The sequence below is a fragment of the Marmota marmota genome, unplaced genomic scaffold, assembly GCF_001458135.2.
Source record: "Marmota marmota marmota unplaced genomic scaffold, marMar, whole genome shotgun sequence".
Classification (NCBI taxonomy): Eukaryota; Metazoa; Chordata; class Mammalia; order Rodentia; family Sciuridae; genus Marmota; species Marmota marmota.
Window position 1 is genome coordinate 17,036,843 of NW_026000142.1, and position 20,054 is coordinate 17,056,896.

The 20,054-nt window shown below is 36.4% G+C and overlaps 3 protein-coding genes across 3 annotated transcripts in view; all 3 read right to left on the reverse strand.

Moving 5' to 3' along the window:
- Nucleotides 1-20,054, reverse strand: part of Cadps2 (calcium dependent secretion activator 2) — a 511,596-nt gene that overhangs the window by 345,024 nt on the left and 146,518 nt on the right.
- Rnf133 (ring finger protein 133) lies at nucleotides 223-3,654 on the reverse strand. The gene has a single exon (XM_015488283.2). The coding sequence runs from the start codon at nucleotides 1,416-1,418 to the stop codon at nucleotides 288-290; it is 1,131 nt and encodes a 376-aa protein (XP_015343769.1). The 5' UTR covers nucleotides 1,419-3,654; the 3' UTR covers nucleotides 223-287.
- Rnf148 (ring finger protein 148) lies at nucleotides 3,790-5,957 on the reverse strand. Its single transcript, XM_015488284.2, has one exon. The coding sequence runs from the start codon at nucleotides 4,871-4,873 to the stop codon at nucleotides 3,962-3,964; it is 912 nt and encodes a 303-aa protein (XP_015343770.1). The 5' UTR covers nucleotides 4,874-5,957; the 3' UTR covers nucleotides 3,790-3,961.

Genomic DNA, 20,054 nt, shown 5'->3' on the forward strand with positions numbered 1-20,054 from the left:
ATATACACACACACACACACACACACACACACACACACACACACACACATATATACACACTCACAGGAATAAGTTACATTTAGCCAAGGTCAAAAATTAAACCTAAAAATCCTGGGAAGTTTTTTTTTTTTTTTTTTCCTTCCTGTGAGGCTTGGCAAAGATTGTAGAAAATTACCCAAGTAATAGAAAAGGACACAAAAACCACACTTCAAACAGACAAACTGCTTGTCAGTATTAGCACCTGATTTGACAAACAGGTTTAATCCACTTCCTCAAAGGTCATGCTGTCAAGGCGAGGGATGTACAGTTTCTAGTACTAAATTAGGCTGGCTGGCATTATTTGGAGAAGCAGGGTACTCCTCCACATGGGTCACTTTTTCTGATGTTCTTGCAGGAGGAGGCTCATGATTTGTCTCCTCGTCCCTAGGTGATAGGGTTTCTGGTATTTCGTTTGACATTAGAACTTGCAAAGATTCTGTTCCATCTTCAATATCCACATGAATCCCCAAAGCTTTAAGAATGTCACATTTGCACATGGGGCATGTGCCATGGGCTAGAATCCAGGGGTCAATGCAATTCTTATGGAAAAAGTGTTTACAAGTCAGAATACGAATCGTATCATTAGGCTTATAGGGTTCAAAACAAACTACACAGCTATCTCCATTTGGATTTAATTCCTCATCCCCCTCTTTTAATACCCTAAGTTGGAGTTGGCCAAAAGCTTTCTTGAGGTCTGTTGTTAATCGCTGCCATCTCCTGTGCTGAATCCTTGCTACCCAAAGTCTTCTTATGTGATAAAAGATGAAATATGCTAAAGTCGCGGTTGTGACGATCATAAAGGAGACAAAGTAGTGATTCATCCAGATGATGTGTTTTCTCCCCACCGCAACTATGGCTGTAACATGAAATCCCTTCTGAATTAAATGCAAAATTTCTGTGCCTTTTAAGTTACCAATCATCACTACAATGGTGTCTTCAAATGCCTGATGAGACATGGGGAAAACCTGATTGCCAGTTCCTGGAAAGTTATAGATGATCACTCCACTGGCTCCCTTCTCAGTTGCCACCTTAATTTTCTGTGTGAAGGTACAACCGCCCCGTTCAATGAGTGCGAGCCACGGCTCCGAGTTCTGTGATCTGCTAAAACTGGTACTGGGATTACATGCATTTTGAGTTTTTCCCTCTGGTGGCACTATAACTCCTGTCACTCTCTTCAAAGCGGAACTTCTTCCAAATACTCCAGTCTCCCCCAACTCTGACAACACGCGATTCCCCACATGAAATGATATGTTCATAAAAGCGGTCCACACTGCACTTGCCCCGCAGCAGTTCTGACTAAACAGCCAAAAAAAACTGAATTTCACAAGCCAGGAAGATGCAGTGTTGTTGTGCCAAGGGCCAATCTTGAGGAGAGTCATCTCTCTCTTCGCCTAATGACTTAAGAACCAACCCAACAGAAAGATGTGGCTCGCACATCTGTTGACAATCAATTTAAAACAAGGAAGAAAATAAAATCTTCTGGGTGAAAACAAGACCCACCGTCTCCCAGCATGGTTTTGTAAGAAATTCTTAAAGATGTCTTGAGTTTCAGATGTTTTATTAGAGAGAGAAAGAGAAAAACTTTAGATTAAAAAAAAAAAAAAATCCCAGTCTCACCACTGTAACTTGAGATACTGCTTACTGTTGCATGATGTGATTATGACATAAAAGACCAAGCAGCCAATTGGATAAGAGCTGAGAGCATTCTGTGACTTTATTGGCTTATACATTTCCAATGTTGTTATGGACGGTTTCTATGTTGTTATAAGATGGATTCAATCACTGAGCTACAAATAATGGTTACAGGTAGTAAGTTGGACTGAAAAAACAGATACAAAGTTAATGCAACCTATGCTCCTTAAAAACATGAAATACTGTACAGTTGACATTTTTCCATCACAAGTGAAGAAAATATGTCCAACAGAGTGACAATTTTTTTTTTTGTTTTTTTAATGAATTATAATTACAAATTAGAACTGTGACTAAGGGAGAGGTTAAAGTGGTGAGCCTAGCAACTCTACTTTTACAAATGTGAATGTGGTCAGTGTTAATTATTTATTAATCATGTAAATCATTGTACTAACTTTGTTTAATACAAACTTTCTCAGAAGTTTGTTGGTTTCGTCCTCTTTTGATTTTTAAAAGTAGGGTATCCTGCTCAATCCACTACTGCCTCACTTTCTCACACGTCAACTATATGTATAAATTATAGGAGTAAACACAGAAAAGACTAATATCTAGGCAAGTTCATTTCTTTGTAGACCCTGTTACTAATCTAACCCTATTTTAGGGGATGAGGAGAAAGGATGTAAGTAAAAAGCTTACGTATAACTATATTAGTTTAGCACAATTCATTTCTTAAATGTAGCTATTGGTTTTAAAAAGAAAACTTCAAGGTCCTCATTTAGCTACTGAAAGCAGCAATCCTTAAAAGTTGTAAATAGATGATTTTAACACAACGATTGGTCAAACTCAACAAATCTCTCTGGTGGAAGACCCCTGTCAGTTCTGCCTACCTTTTTGCCGTTTGCATATCAGTGGACACAATATGACTTTAAAACTAAGCAATGACATGCAAATTGACAAACTCCAGCAGCCAAGTTCCTTCCAACACACATTTTGGGGAGTGGTGTACCGTGGTGGTTCTTTTTTCAGCAGCTAGGAAACTAGACCCAAGGATTTTTACCTTGAAGATAAATGTTTCTGGCCTCTAGATAGGCTTCACCAGGGCTGAGAGTGTTATAGCTTCTTGTGAAATATGAGTCGACAACATGGTAACTTGAGGCAGGAAAGAAGAGCAAAGGGCTCTATGGGCCTGACAACAGGTGGCATAAACAGCAAATAACACTGATGGGAAATCTTCAGTTCACAGAGGTTCACTTTCTCTGAGGCCGTTAATCTGATTTAGTTTCCACACAAATCCCTTAAAAAACATAAAAAATAAAAGTGTGGCACAGTATCATGTCCAAATCTTGTGTAGACTCACAAAATGTCATCTAAGTCAGACATCAAAGGTTTAGCACATGATCCAAACAGATTTTCACGAAAACAAAACCCAATCTTCCAACTTCACATTGTCGCATAGATGCTCACGTGATTAGAAAAGAGGAAGAGGCAAAATGAGGCAAAAGATACAATATGGAAAGGCAACTGAACAAAATTTTGGCTTTTCTTTGTGAACAAAATACTCAGAGAGATTTACTACCATTTAGAGAAGAACAAGCACCCACAAGAGATACTTTCATAAGGCAATCAAAGATGATTGACTATGCTAGAATTCAAAGAGCTCCAGCAAACAGAGGTGAATTTTTGCAATACTTCACTAAATAGGGCTTGTAACAATTTAAAACTTTTAGTTACATAACCCTAAGTACTATCATCTAAAATAATCATTTTGAATATATTACCCACACAGCCAGTAGCTTTAGAAACCACGTTTCCTAAGTATTAATAAACTTAATTAACCATGGCAAATTAAAGCAAGATCTAATCCTCTAATGTAGTTTACTAAGCAGAGATTATAAATTATTACAGAACAAAATGAAACAAAATATAGAAACAAAACACAAAAAATTAACTTTAAAAAGGGAAACTACAAAATGGTAGAGCTAATTCCCCATTGCACCAATGTCACAGTAATTTGAAAATAAAGGTTAATATTGTTTTCAACATATACTAATGTCCTTATTTGGATAAGGGTAAAAATGTATACCAATTAGAACTGATTAGAAAGACAACAGTTCAAATAGGTGGGCATGATATGGAGTTTTATTTTTAAAACACATGAATTTCACCCTCATTAGTATTTGAGAAGAGAAGATGAAGTTGAAATTTTCTCTATAAATAAAGTGCAGTAAGAGAATCCATCTAATCATAATGTTTGAAAAGATCTGGCTATATCTTCAGAAGATGCTCTAGGTTTCTAAGTTTTCAGAATGTCACATTTGCACATGGGGCATGTCCTATGGGCTAAAAGCCAGGGGTCAATGCATGTCTTATGGAAAAAATGCTTGCAAGTTAAAATACGTACTACATCTTGAGGTTTGTATATGTCAAAACAAACAACGCAGTTGTCCTCATTTGGATCTAGCTCCTTATCCCCTTCTTTGAGCATTCGAAGTTGAAGCTGACCAATAGCTTTCTTCACATCAGCCTTTATCTGTCTTCGTCTTGTGGTAGAAGAATTGGGTGCTCTAGGTCTCCAGTCACAGTACAAGAAAAGGTAGGCAATTGTGGCTGCCAGGAAGGTAAACAGAGACATGACATAGTGGCTTAGCCATGGCATGTGCATTCTCCCCACTTCAATGGTGATGGTCACATAGACTCCTTTCTGAATCAAGTGCAAAAGTTCCATGCCTTTTAGATTGCCTATCATCACTGCAACTATGTTTTCTGTTCCCTGGTGAGACATAGGAAACACTTTGTTGCCCGTACCTGGATAGTTATAGATGATCACCCCATTTGCTCCCTTTTCTGCTGCCACGTTGATTTTATGTGTAAAAGTACAGCCTCCCGGTTCAATGAGGGCCAGCCAAGAGTCTGCCTGTTCTGGCCTGCTGAAGTTGGTCAATGGATTACAAGCATTCTGATTCCATCCTTCAGGAAGTACCACTACACCAGACACCCTTTCCAGAGGAGAATGATTCCCAAACACTCCACTCTCTCCTAGTTCTGATATAATCTGATTTCCCATCTGAAATGTTATGTTCAGATGAGCTGTCCATATTGCTTTTCCTTTTGAGTCAGGAAGGCTAAGTAGTAGAAAGATGCTAAGCCTCCACAGTCGAGATGAAACAGACCTATGAGTTGAAGGAGTAATTCTAACTGGGCTCATTCCTCCATTTGCCTACTAACTGACAAACGCAGAAAACAAAATAACATCAGTTGTAAAAGAAAGTAAAGAAGCTAGCTTCAAGTGTTGGCAGTAGATTACTAAAGCACACAAATGGAAAAGGTCTGTGAGGAACAGAGATATCTTGCTGCTTCCAGAATTTTTATTTCTGGTAGATTATCTTTCTTATAATGTAACAACATAACAAGAGGTGCTATTAGTACAATGTGATTTCAAGAAAATTATGACTTCTTAATGGGGAAATTATGACATCAGAGACAGTTAGCCAATCCAGGGGTTTATATTAGAGCACTGCATACTCAACTCCTATTGGCCAGAAAGCTGCTAAGCAATGAGTCAAGATATATATACACACATATAGATCCTAGATACACACACACACACACACACACACACACACCCCAATGTGAGTAAACTAGAAAGCAATAAATATCTAAGAGCTATTTGTTTTTTAAACACCTTGAGTTTTTCCTATGTATGAGTAGAATGAAAAAGTACCTAACTACTTCGTATTATTTTTCTTTCTGTAAGGCAAAAATAGAAATCATTCACGTATTAGCACACATGCCTAATCAGGCACCAGTTGTCATATATGGTCTCCATGCCACTTGACCTGCCATTCTGTGGGAAGTAGGAGAAAATCATTCCCATTGCCAACATAAAAAGCCTGCACCAGGCCTAAAGATTCACCATAAAAAGAATGGGGTACAAATATACATTGTTTGCCTGATACAATCCTATCTTGCCAATTCAACTTTATTCACTGAAGCAGTTTCTGAGTATGTGCTAGGTAAAAACTCAGAATAGAGCATATATTGGAGAAGAAAACAGACATGATCATACTCTTGTGGCCTTTATTATCTACTGAGGTCAGAACTGAAACTAATCAACATACACATATATAACTGCAAAGTATGGGAAGGGCTCTAAATGCAAAGCATTGAGTATCAAGAGAAAGAATACATGGAAAGAGGGCCAAACTTAGATTAGGGATCAGAGCATGGCTCTTGAAAATGAGACTTGCAAGATGAATTGGATTTACCAATGCAATGAGTGGGAAAGAAGATTTCAGGTAGCTTTAAAACCCCATGACAGGAAGGAACATGGCAAGAGAGGAGAGATAAGGAAGGAAAGGCAACGGCTAAGAGTTTAGAGTCGTAAATGTTAAACTGAGGACTTTATCCCCTGGTAAAGAAAAACAAGGAAAATACATTGTAGGGTTCTAAACCTGGGAGATAACTTAAATGCCTTTTGAAATATTTGTTTTATTTTAAATCCTCACCTAAAGTCTGTTTCAGAGAGTCAATAAATTGCCAAAGGTTGCTCAAGTATTTATCTAATACCTAGAGGAAATCTGTGTACCAGGAATGCTGAAAAGCTTCCAAATAGGAAAAGAAAGGCCCTATTTGCTAATGTGCAAAATAGACTCCAATATTTTTAAAACATAGGTACTTTGGGAGAGTTTGTCATTTTGACAAAAGCCATTTATTATACTCCCTGGTTCATAATATTTTAGTTAATATATGCTCTTAAAAATAAAATGGAAATTGGTAAAATTACCCCATTCCTACAATTTTATTTAGGTATGAGTCAGTTCAAATCTGAGCTGTCAATATGGGTGGACTTTTCCTACTTTTAAATGAGGTGTGAATTCCTGGCTGATTGGTTAACAGTGACAAAGTAAAGACTAAGACAGTTTAACACTATTATCTTAGGGGCTATTTGTTAAATTGATAATTTAACCTTTGGGGATAAGGTTTAAAAATAATGTTTTTCTAATGTTGTTTTATTGATTTTGATGATTTTTTGAAGGGGGAAAAATTTAAGTAGCAGCTCTATTTTGGATCAAAACATATCACAATCAGCAATTTCCTTGTTAAAAGGAACAATTTGTAAACACTCATTACATTTTTCTCACAATCTAATGGAGTAACTAAGGCATTGGTATTCAGAACCTCCCACCCTTCTCTTCTGCTTGAGTCTTGAGACAAAATGCTTCATGAGAAACAATCTTCTATCTCTTACACAGTGGTTCTGAACAAGGGTAATTTTGCCTTCCAGGGGATATTTGGCTATTTCTGGAGATATTTTTGATTATCACAACTGGGGAGCACTACTGGCAACAGTGGCTAGAAGCCAAGGATTCAGCTAAACATCATTAAATGTAGAGAATAGACCCCATACAATAAAGATATTGATATCTGGCTCAAAATATCAATTATAACATTAAGAAAGTCTGTGCTAATGGAACAGCCTTGGGAGAGGGGAACCAGTCCAAACTCATTCATCCCTGATGTACTATAAGGTCTGGGCTCTCATCATGCAGTGAGTTTTATAACTACCAACTCATCCTCCAAGGATGAGTGTCTCAATATGACTCCAGGTCTACAGTTCTCCCTAGAATAGAAATAGTAGAGATCTGCTCAAGCAACCTATTAGCCCTCAAGTATGATTACCAATTGCTTCCACTTTATCAGCACTAGATCCAAAACTCTTCTATTCTGTGGCCAGAATGGTTGAATGGCAGAGAAAGAAAGAATGGTTGACTAATGATAATGAATGTGTATTTTTTTTTAGAACATTTATTCAATACATGATTTTTTTTTTGTAAACACTCAACTATTAAAAGCTTTTCATTGTGTTGAACCTTGCTGGTATGCTAAAGAGAGCTAAAATAATAACATTTACAAAAATAAAAAGAACTGAAACATACTACTAGGATTGGTTGGTCCAATAATTTTTAAAAATCCCTATTTCCATTCTGCTTCTTGAAGTATATTGGTTTTCCTCTTAAATTGGCTCCTTCATGATTCCCCACGGTGGCTACTACGCCAATCACCTATAGACAGATGGCATCCAGAAGCACAATGTGTTGTTCCTTCTTTCACATTTCATTTTAAGAGCAGGGGGAAACTTTCCAGAAACTAAGCGGACTTTTCTTAGTGTCTCTTTGGCTAAAATTATTTCACAAACACATGTTTAAAGGAAACCCTGGAAATCAGATACAATCATTATGATTGGTTTAGGTTAATCACACTTGATCCTTTTTGGAGAAACCTTTCCCTGGCTGAGTACAGGGCCAGAGGGAAGGTAAAGCCATCAGTGCTCTGTAACTAAGGGGGAAGATATGAACTGGAAGGTGAGAAGGTGAACAAACTGGCAGCTACAAGCTCTAAATTTCTGGATATTCCCAAAAGAATAACACGTAACTAATCATTAACCACAACAAACACATAATATGCATTATACAAAAGGTACTGGCATGAGCCAGAGGTTGCATTAAAGGGGAAAAGACACAAAATAGCCTTGTCCTTAAGCAGGGATTTATCTATGTAAGAGAAAGAGTTATATACCAGATAAGTGTGTGTGTTTGTGTGTGTGTATTCTATAACTTACAGATTGCAATTAAAATCTTAAGAACCTTACAACAATCATTAAATAAGGTGAAGGGAAATCATCTAACCTCTATCCTTTCTGCTTTTTGATCTCTACTGTAAAATCACTCATACTTCTGGGAAGCTCTACTTTGATAAAGAAAGACAACTAAATACATTGATACAGCACTTAGGTACCATCTTTAAGATGTAGGAAAAACTGAAGGGGCTTCATCAAAATGCCCCAAAAGTCACAGAATCCAGAACTATAATTTTATGAGAGATCTCTAGGAATCCACAAAACACAGTTGTTTTACATTTAATTCCAAAATGACAACCATATGTGTTTTCTGCACAGAATTAAATGAATCATAGTGGGATTTGAGAGGAAGAGAATAGGGATTCAAAGTGGTTTACTGGGAGTAACAAAAAGCAAATAATGCTAATAATAAATATTTTCTGAAAGAAGAAACTCATTTTTATAAGAAAATTTTACTTTCAAATTTTACTATATTTGATTGCAAATTCGTAAACCCTCATGAACATTTTTGCCCCCACATAGTCTCTCAGAAATATATGCAATAATTAGAGAAAAAGTTTATTTTAAATACAAATGCACTTTTCCTCTTAACTTTCCAAATCCGGGAAGGAGAGTTCTGATTATGCTAAACACATAATAGATTTAGTTAAAAATATTATATATGAGCTTCTGAATTACCTCTAAATTCATTCACTGGAACACCACAGGTACAAATGCATGCAAAAGCTGAGTAACACTGTAGGAATATGGGGGCAGAGGGAGAGTCTTTTCTTGGCAACAAATACACATGAATCTGAGTATTAAAAGTAGATTTGAACGAGATGTGTGTGATGGAGCTAGGTGAGGTGGGTGGGAGGAGGGAGAAAGCACATGCGGGACACATGCCATCAGAATGCTCTTAACTGAACACAGGGTCCAGGAAGTTCAGCAGCAGGTGGCACATGGATTTTAGGTCATGCAGGCCAAGAGTAAGCACAAAGAAAGGTAGGCAGTGGTGTGTGCTCTCATGAAGCCACTACTGCTGGGCTGACCTTGAACAGAGCAGAAGAAAAGGGCAGGGACACTGAGAAACCAGGTCAAGGGGAGACCAGAGTCAAGTCTCACTGACAACTGAAAACAGAAGCTTCAAAAGAGATATTTCTTGAATATGTCTCCTTCCTAGATCTGGGCTCTGTTACCAGGCTAAGGTCGGGCTGAATTTAGGAAAAGAAAGTTCAGCTACCCAAGATAGAAGAAAGACTGGAAATGGGGCCCAGGGAGGCCATTACATAGGTAGAAAATCACAAAAGTTTATGCAAAACCTTCATTATTTATGTGAACCAAAATAATAACGTTATTATTAAAAGCTGTGATGATTCAATATATCAGAGGGAAAACTGCAGCCCAAACCAACACAGTTCATTGTAAATCGCCACATGGCCATGATTTCTTAGCTATGTAAGCCAGGAATTATTCTTGCCAACTATTTACCTGCATGATTAATGGCAGGATGCCTGAGAAAAGATAGACTTATATTAGACCTCCTAAGCTCTGGAAGGCCTTTGTGACACTAAAGAAAGGAAATGCTCATTGATGTTTCTCAAGTACATAACAGAGTGCTTGGCTCAAGAGGGTCTGTTTGAGTAATTCCGATTGTCAGGTTTATCCCGCTTGGATGAACATCTCCCTTGGCATTGTTCAGGCCTTCATAATAATTATCCTAGTCTAGAATTTGGCAACACAACCTTATCTGACCTCCCCACCACATGTTAGTTCACTTTAAACTCATACCATTGACAGAAAACAAGTAATGGAACTCACAATGGCATTCCCATTCACTTAGACAGTTCTGTCTACCCAAACAACACTTTCTAAACTTCTCCAAATGGCATCTCCAGCCTAGTCTTCCTCCCTTCAATCCCTCATTTTCTACCAGCATCAGTCCTGAAATTTATCATTCTTCAATTCCAATAGCTTACAATTCCCTGTACTCCTATTACAACAACAGCACATAGACCTTATGCAGACTTTGCCCCTCTAAAAATCTTTGTTCTTTCCTGTGGCACACATTGCCCCAATTACTTCCCTCTCTATATTGGTATCCCCTTGGAATGTGATTCAGAAAGTCCATTAGGAGGTAAAACTTATTTCCATGCCCCTCATACCTTTGTTTTATTTTATTTTATTTTTTATTGTGGTGCTGAGGATCCAACCCTGTGCCTCACACACGAGAGGCAAGCATTCAACTACTGAGCTACAAACCCAGCCCCTCCATGCCCCTATATCTGCATAGCCTGGTGAAAGGTTGGCCAATAGACTGCCCTGGAAAAGACAGTGTATCAGCTATAAGCCTATGGAAGCCTTGTGCTCTTCACCTCTCTTTCTTGGTATCCTGCTATCCTGAAGCAGATAAGCCTGGCCTGACAAAGGAGAAGATATGATTTGGAGGAAAGCCTGGCTGTCCTAGCTGAGGCCACTCTAGACCAATCTATACCTGGGCAAATGTGTGAGAGCTTCAATAAGCAGAGCTGCCATCGTGGTCCTAAGGGGACTAGAGACACAGGAGTAGGTCTAGTCAAGACTTGAAGAAGCTCCTAGCCAATCCAAGACTCCTGAGAAATAAAAGGTTTTCTTTTAAAAATCCCCTGAGTTCTGAGGTAGTTCATTATGCAGCATAGTAGCTGATATAGGGCCCTTTATGAAACTATCCTTAAATTAATTTTTAAGTACTGAGATCAAAGCTTATTTTTATCTTCATACCTAGATTCTAGCACAGTATCTAGCACAGCATAGGTTCTCAGGGAAAGTTGAAATGTCATTATATTTTGTATACTACCTGTAATATTCCCCATACAATCAATGGATCTACTTAGTGATCATTTTAGTAAGAGTGCAGAATAGTTAGAATATGCACAAGTTCACCTTTTAATTCCTCTACAGGTATAATACAAAACTTGATTTTTATAGATATATCTAAGTGAAAAGGGAACATATTTATAATATTACCAAATCCATTTAACTTTTAATGAGCATAAATCAAACAAAGTATACTCTCTTCTTCATTCTGAATTGAAGTTAAGGTCTACAGAACTTTAACATTAAACTGAAAGCAATAAATTCTACCTCTTAATCTACCAGAGAGAATATAAAATGTTAATCAACAGAGTAGAAACTCATTATTACCTCTAAGTGATAATGGGGAGGAAACTTCACACTATAAACTTTGCATTAAAGGAATAAGAGGAGCTAAATATCTATAAAGAATTGGTGGTATTGCTCTGAGACTAGATCAAAATATATCTTCATACTAAACCATTTAGACTGCATTAATTTTGTTTGAGGGGGTGGAGAATAGGCAACATTTGCCTTAGATTCTCTCTCTAAAAGTCAAGAATAAATTTCATCCATATTTTTTTCCTGAGAAAAATGTACTAAATATGGAATAATATGTAACCATAAAGTAACAAATATTTCTGATATATGAGCAAGCAACCTTTATTGGGTTAAAATCCTCCTTTAATTGTCTTTTATATGAATGAATCTGTGTCTATTTAACTCAAGATATATAGAAATAGACTACAGATGTCCATATAGACATCTATATAGACCTCTCTCTATATATCAAGTCATAAGCCCCCAATGGTCATCTTAAGGAGAAAACTGCATTAAATTTATTATATATATAATGTTTGTACCTCAGAGAAATTCCATCACAAAGCAGTAATACTTAAAGCAAAAATTTCTTAACTTCAGGAAACTTTCCAACCCAGAATGCTTTCCATTCTTACCCCAATATGCAGTTGAATCCTGCAAGCCCCCAAAAGCATCCCTGGGTAATTTGGTCCAAACTGAGATCTTTCTACTATGAGTCATCACAATATGATTTTTTAATTTTGTGTTTGTATTCTACATTAAAAATATACATAGAGTATCTGTATATTTTTAAAATAAAGATGAGAAATGGGCGCGGTGCCACAAGCCCGTAATCCTAGTGACTCAGGAAGCTGAGGCAGGAGGATTGAGAGTTCAAAGCCAGCCTCAGCAATAGCAAGGCACTATGCAATTCTGTGAGACCCTGTCTCTAAATAAAATACAAAATAGGGCTTTGGATGTGGCTCAGTGGTTGAGTGCCCCTGAGTTCAATCCCTGTTATTCACCCCACTGAAAAAAATAATAATAATAAAATTGAGCACAAAAAATACGCATTTTCTTCATTTTGCTCTATGGTTTCTTAGTAAAATTTCTGGATATTGCCTTGAGATATTTTTTGGCAGTTGTTAAAAAACAATGTAGATTAATTTTTTCCCCTTTACGAGGATTGTGTTTATCTCTCAATATAAATTTAGAATGATAATTAACACATATAAAATTAATAGGATTCACATATATCCAGATACATATAAAATTGTGCCATGATCTTATCCATTCACTCCTCTTCTGCTCTCTCTTACACCCCTTCCCAGTCTAATGTTCTTTGGTTCCATCCATTTTCCTGCAAATGACAGAATCTTCATATTTCTTTATACCTCAAAATTAACACTCCATTGGGAGATGTGTATATGTGTGTGTGTGTGTGTGTGTGTATTTAAATATATATATGACCTTCTGTATTTTTTTCTGTTGAAAGGTGTCAATTTAGACCATTTGTGTTTTTTAACAGTATTACTTGCTGTGTTAAGTTTTTTTAGTTCTTCATACATTCTGGATATTAATCTTCTGTTGGATTGATAGCTAGCAAAAGTTTTCTCCTATTCTATAAGTTGTCTCTTCAGTTTGTTGTTTCCTTTGCTATGCTGTTTGGAACTTGATGGAATCTCATTTATCAATTCTGCTTTTATTTCCTTTATTGGGTTACTTCTTCTTTAAAACTTTGGAGTTCTATTCAGGAAACTGTTGCCTGTGCCAATCTACTGAAGTGGTTCCCATGTTTTCCTTTAGCTGTTACAAAGTTTCAGGACTATAGCATGGTCTTTGATCTATTTTGAGGTGATTTTTCTGCAAGGTGAGAGGGGTCAAGTTTCAATCTTCTAAAGGTGGATATGAAGCTTTCCAGACCATTTGTTGAAGAAGCTGTCCTTTCTCAAACTTTGTTTTTGCCCCCCCCCCCCCGCCTTTTTTTTGAGAACTAGTTGGGTGATGATGCAAATTTCTGGGTTCTCTATTTTGATCCACTTATCAGCCTGTCTGTTTTAATGTCAATACCATGATGTGTTTGTTACTGTGGCTCTGCTTTGAAATTAGGGATTGTGATGCCATCAGATTTTCTCATTTTGCTTAAGATTGCTTTAGCTATCTGAGATCTTTTGTTTGTGAATTTTAGGGTTGTTTTTCTAGTTTGATGAAGAATGTCATGGGTATTTTGATAGGTATTGCACTAAATCTGTAGATTGGTTTTGGTAATATAAACATTTTAACAATTTTTTTTTCCCAAAACACAAACATGGGAGATCCTTCCACTGTTTAGTGTCTTCTTCAGTGGTTATAATTTTCCTGGAATCTTTCATATCCTTAGATAGGTTTATTCTTAGATTATTTTTGTTGCTATTGTGAATAGTACTGCATTTCTAACTTCTTTCTCAGTGAATTCATTATTGGTATATAGGAGAGCTAGTAATTTTTTTTTTTCTGATTTCATCCTGCTAGTTTACTAAATTTGTTTTTTAGTACTAATAATCTATTGGTAGAAACTATAGGTTTTCCATTGCATAGAATCATATCATCTGCAAACAGATAATTTGACCTTCTTCTTTCCTGTATGTATGCTTTTGATTTCTTTCTGTTGCCCAATTGCCGCAGCCTGGCTGGGCACAAAATCACGAGCCACTCACAGCCTTGTAGATTCAAACAGCAACTCTTTATTCTCGAACTGTCACCGGCACTCTACACGCATGTTCTGGGAAAAATCCACACACTCCACCGGGATCTGCATCCCAAACTCTCTGTATCCCGCGAGAACTCAAGGGGAACTCAAGGAGCAGGCGCGCCTGAGGCAGCAGGATACGCCCTAATCCCAGCAGGATCCACCCTAAACCTGGAACCACCCTAATCCAGCAGGATCTACACTAAACCTGGATCCACCCTAAACCCGGATCCACCCTGGTCCTTGAGCAGGGTCACCTTTCTCAAACATTCATGCAATGTCACTGCAAATGACCTGGGTCCAAGGCAAGCCCATTTCCACAATGGAGAGTCCTCCCTCTAAGCAACATGGGGTAGGCTGACAAGGAAATTGCCATGCATCATTCCTACTTGGCTATGGCTCTCAGCACCCAATTACCCTGGCTAAAATTTCTGGGTCTATATTAAATAAGAGCAGTAAGAGTAGACACACTTGCCATACTCTTAGAGGAAGTGCTTTCAGTTTTTCCTCATTCACTATGATGTTGGCTATGGGTTTGGCATATGTAGACGACTTTATTATGTTGAGATATGATCCTTCTATACTGTATTCAGGACTCGTACCTGCAATGTCTATTGAATTTTATCATAGGCTTTTTCTGTCTCTATTGATATAATCATGAAATTCTGATCCCTGATTCTATTTGTGAGATGTATTACATTTATTATTTGTGTGTGCTGAAACATCCTTGAATACTTGGAATAAAACCAGCTTGATCATGATGCATGATGATTTTAACGTACTATCAAATTCAATTTGTCAGTATTTTGTTGAGGACTTTTGCATTTATGTCCATGAGGGATATTGGGCTACAGTTTTCTTTTTTGTGGTGTCCTTGTCAGGATATTACTGGTCTCAGTAAGTCTGGAAGGGTTCCTTCTATTTCTGTTTTATGGAATATTTTGAGTAGCATGGGTGCTACCTCTTCTTTAAAAGTTTGGTAAAATTCAGCAGTGACCCATTCCAATCTTGAGCTTGCCTTTGTTAAAAGACTTTAAAAAAAATCACATTTCAATACCATCAGTTGCTATTGATCAATTTTTAAAATATGCTCTTGGCTCAATTTTTGAAGATCATATGTGTTCAGAAATCTCTTCCTTTCTTCTAAATTTTCCTATTTCTTATCTGATAATTTTTCAAAATATTTCCTGATGATCCTTTGAATTTCTATGGTCTGTTTTAATGCCTCCTTTTTCACCTCTAATTTTGAGTCTTCTCTCTCTTCTTTTTAAATAAGATTTGTCTTTTTTAAAAAATTGTATCTTTTCAAAGACCCAAGATTTGCTTCATTAATTCTTGCATTGTCCTTTAAGTATCTATTTCATCTACTACTATTACATCTACTTTGAGGTGATTTTTCTACAAGGTGGGAGGGGTCAGGCTTCAATCTTCTATAGGTGGATATGAAGCTATTATTTATTATTTCTTTCTGTCTACAGATTTTGAGATTGGTTTGTTCTTTTCTAAGACACTAAGATGCACCTTTATGTTGTTTGAGGTCTGTTGTTTTTTTTTTCCTTCTTAGTACTGCTTTTTCTGTATCCCACATATTTTTGTATGTTGTTTCTATTTTCATTTGTTCAAGAACTTTTAAATTTCCCCTCTGACTTCATCAATGCTCCACTGTTCATTCAAAAGTATGTTGTTTTAGCTCTACATGTTTTTATCAATTATACAGTTTATCTTGCTGTTCATTTCTAGTTCATCCCATTGTGATGAAACAGGATACAGGATATTATTTCAATTTTTTTGAATTCCTGAAGATTCATTTTGTGTCCTATATATATAGTCTATCCTAGAAGTTCCATGCACTTAAAAAATGCATGTGTATTCTACAACAGCTGGATGGAAAATCCTAAAAATGTTAAGTCCATTTGCTCTACAATGTAATTTGAGGGTTTTTTTTTTTCTAATTTGTTTTTTGGCCCAGATGATCCTACTATTGTTGAGACTGGCTGTTGAAGTAAGCACTATTATTGTATCAGGGACTATCTACCCCTCTGGGTCTAATAGTGTTTGTTATAAAGAGAATATAATGATTATAATATAATCTAAATGCATTGAATATGAGACCACCCACTTTGTTTTTTTTCTAATATTTCTACTTCTTTGCTGAATTTCTCAATCATATCCTTCCTTATTTCAGTCATCTTTTTATTTTCTTGAATTCATTGAGCTGCTCTAAAATCATTCTTTCAATTTTTTTATTAGTATTTCATTCACTTTCATACCCTGGTATATGTTACTAGAGTAATAAACTTTAAGAAGCGTCATATTACCTTTTTTCATATTTCTTGAATTTGTACATTGAGATCTACATCTATTGGGACAGATATCTCTTACACTTTTATGTGATGGCCTTCTTAGAATTAGTTTTCTCCTGATGATGTACTTTGGGATATTGTTTCATTTTGTAATGTTTAGCTTTTCAGCTGGACACCATAGTGTAATCTTTCTATACCTGATTTGGCTGTGATTAATGGGTACCATATCCAATTTGGAGACACCCTTCAATCTTTGCAGTTCTGGCAAGACAACTGAGGATACTCTGGTATCAGATTATAAGATTTTTTAAAGTAGACTTTTGCTATATATCTATTATATTACTTTATAATATAATAATTATAATTATATTATAAAGAGACTAATATACTAATTTGTATAAAATTTTTTATTTGGTTTGTTAGAATAAAGGCAATTCTCTGGCATAATTAAGGACCTTCTATATTCTTTTGTTTTTCATATTCACTCTGAGTACAATCTAAAACCCAAGGTCTACACTATTGAATCTCTCTCACTCATTCAAGATATTTATCAAGAATATGTGTACTATTCTAGGTGCAGGATCTAGAGCAGTGATCAAGAAAACAATTATCCTCATGAACCTTTCATCCTGTGTACCAGAGATGTATACATTATGAGGTCATGGTTGTATCTTATTCAATATTATAACATTCTTATGTGATAACTATGCCAACTGAGTTTTGAAGTGAATGGCAGAAAAGCACAATGTATTAGTCTCCTTGGGCTGCTACAACAAAACACCATAAATTGGGTGACTCAAAACTCAAAAGATACTTATTTCACAGAATTCTGGAGACTTGCAAGCCCAAGATTGAGGCAGATTTGATGTTTGGAGAGGGCCTTCTTTCTCTCTGTCTCATAGATGGTGTCATTTTGCTGTGTCCTCATGTTGTATAATGGGCGAGGAGGGTCTCTGAGTTCTCTTTGATAAGAGCACTAATCCCATTTAAATGGTTCTGCCCTGTGACCTACTCACTTTTCAAAGTTTCCACTTCCTAATTTTTCTACCTTGAGGGTTAGGATTTTAGGATGCCAAGCCTTCAGACCCCACCATTCTGAAAGATCAAAAGTTCCCCAAGATGGTACAGTTTATTCACCATACAGTTTACACATCAAGGTACATGCATATCTCATGTAACTGAAACTAAAGCAGCAGATGCAGTACATTTGTTCATAGTCGAAGTTCCTTGTTTCAGACCTCATGGAGCTTTTAAGTGCCATACTTAAAGACAATCTTTGTTGTACCCACTTTTTTCAAAGTTAGTTTCCTATATTTTACCATGAATAGAAATTGCTGAATTTCACAAGTTTAAATAATCCCTAAACTTGACTCTCTGGGTTTAAATTTGGTAAATACACTAGTTCTATGTCCTTGGACAGGTTACCTAAAATTATATCTCTTAGTTTTCTTTCGTGAATCAGAGATAATAACAGTAACAAATTTTTAGGATCTTATGGGGATTAATTGAAACAATATACAATAAACCACTTAGCACACTGGATGGGTCCTATATAGGCAGACGTGCTAACCGCCACTACACCACCCATCATTATCTGTACTTCATAGTGTTAATCATTTGCTTACTTAACAGAAAAGAATGATGCCAAAGTATTTAAGGGATGCTCTCAATCCTATAATTCTAAAGGAATCTCTATGCTAACATACCAATTATTGATTGGGTCATTTATTTTTTCAATGTTAAGGTTTTTGAGTTCTTTATATATCCTGGAGATTAATGCTGTATCAGAGGTGTAGGTGGCAATATTGTTATTGCTTTTTCACACATAACATTCTTTCTGCTCACCAGTTATCTGTTATATAAATGCCTGTTAACTTCTACAGGTAAACAACTGATAGTTTATTGCCTATTGGGGGAAAATATTTCATGATTATCTTAAAGAATGCAGGAAAATAGAGCTCACTATAAAGGTACAGGCCAACTTCAAACAAAAGATCTTTTTTTGTTCCTGCACGCCCACAGACCTCCCATTAAAACAAACAACTAGAAAAAAGAAGCAAAGCTTTTGGTTGGGTCTTCTGGCACAAGATTCTTCAATATGTTGACAAAGAGCCCTGTTTTACCAACTAATTGTTACAATACAAATTCATGTCACATTGCAAGCAGAACTTTCATGTCACCAATGACTCAAAATTTAATCTGAGATTTAGAGAAAAGAGGAGGCAACTGACATGTAAAAAAGTAAAAGTGCATAATTGACTTAAAAAAAAAAAAACAGTTCTAGGCAAGACCTAGAAGTGAATTACTACTGTTCTAGTTGGTATCTATTTAACTGAGGTTATACTGAAGATATAACAGGTTAGGAAAGCTAAAGGGTTGATATTCTAAGTTATATATTTAATTTGAAAACATAGGAGTTGCAGTCTTTGCCTAAAAGTGTATAAAGCAAGCATAGTAATTGCTGCTTCCATACTCTTTATTGCTTTGGATTTTTTTTCTAATGTCTTAAGCTTCTAGCTTGATTTTCTATGTCTCACTTTACTTACATTTGCATTTTAAGTTCTTTGGTAAATTTCTTTAATATATTACTCTCATCAACCATTTAATGAAATTTAAACATTAAGTATTAGGGCCACTGAAAAAGTTTTATAAAGAATCCATGATAAACCGAAGAGACTGAGTTACACAAATTTTGCTTATTCATGTTTGTGGTTCAAAGTAAACCATGTATGTAAGTAATGTTACTAGAGGTAAGGAAGAGATTGAGAGCAGACTAGAAGAAAATCCACTGACATTCACAAGACTATTTATTCTCAAGGGGATTAGTATAGTGTTTTTATAAACTGAACTAGCTAATGTTTTAGGTATAGCACTCCTACAATTGGTTGGATAAAAATAACACATGATGCAAATGGTATCAATAATAATAATGAAAGCTTTTTTTTAAGTTATACATGGCAGTAAAATGTATTTTGATATATCATACATATATGGAGTATAACTTCCCACTCTTGTGGCTGTACATGATGTGGAGTTATACTGGTCGTGTGTTCATATATGAACATAGGAAAGTTATATCTGATTCACTCCATCTTTCCCTTTCCTATCCCTCCTACCCTACCCCAGACCCCCCTTGTCCAATCCTGTGAACTCAACTTCTCCCTCCCCACTGTCAATTGTGAGTCAGCATCCGCATATCAGAGAGAGCATTGGGCCTTTGAGTTTTGGGGACTGCCTTATTTCACTTAGCATGATAGTCTCCAGTTCCATCCATTTACCAGCAAATGCCATAATTCCATTCTTCTTTATGGCCGACTAGTATTCCATTGTGCAGATGCAACACAGTCTCTTTATTCATTCATCTGTTGAAGGGCATCTAGGTTTGTTCCATGGCTTGGCTGTTATTAATTGAACTGCTATAAAAACTGTTGTGGCTGTGTCACTGTATGTTCATTTTAAGTCCATTGGATGTATGCCAAGCAGTGGGATAATTAGGTCAATTGGTGGTTCCATTGCAAGTTTTCTAAGGAATCCCCATACTGCTTTCCAGAGTGGTGCACCAATTTGCATTTCCACAGCAGTGTATAGAGTGTATCTCCCCTCCCCC

Bases quoted from the DNA above. Each gene is read 5' to 3' on its own strand.
- Rnf148 (XM_015488284.2), bottom strand. From the start codon at position 4,873: ATGAGCCCAGTTAGAATTACTCCTTCAACTCATAGGTCTGTTTCATCT.
- Rnf133 (XM_015488283.2), bottom strand. From the start codon at position 1,418: ATGACTCTCCTCAAGATTGGCCCTTGGCACAACAACACTGCATCTTCC.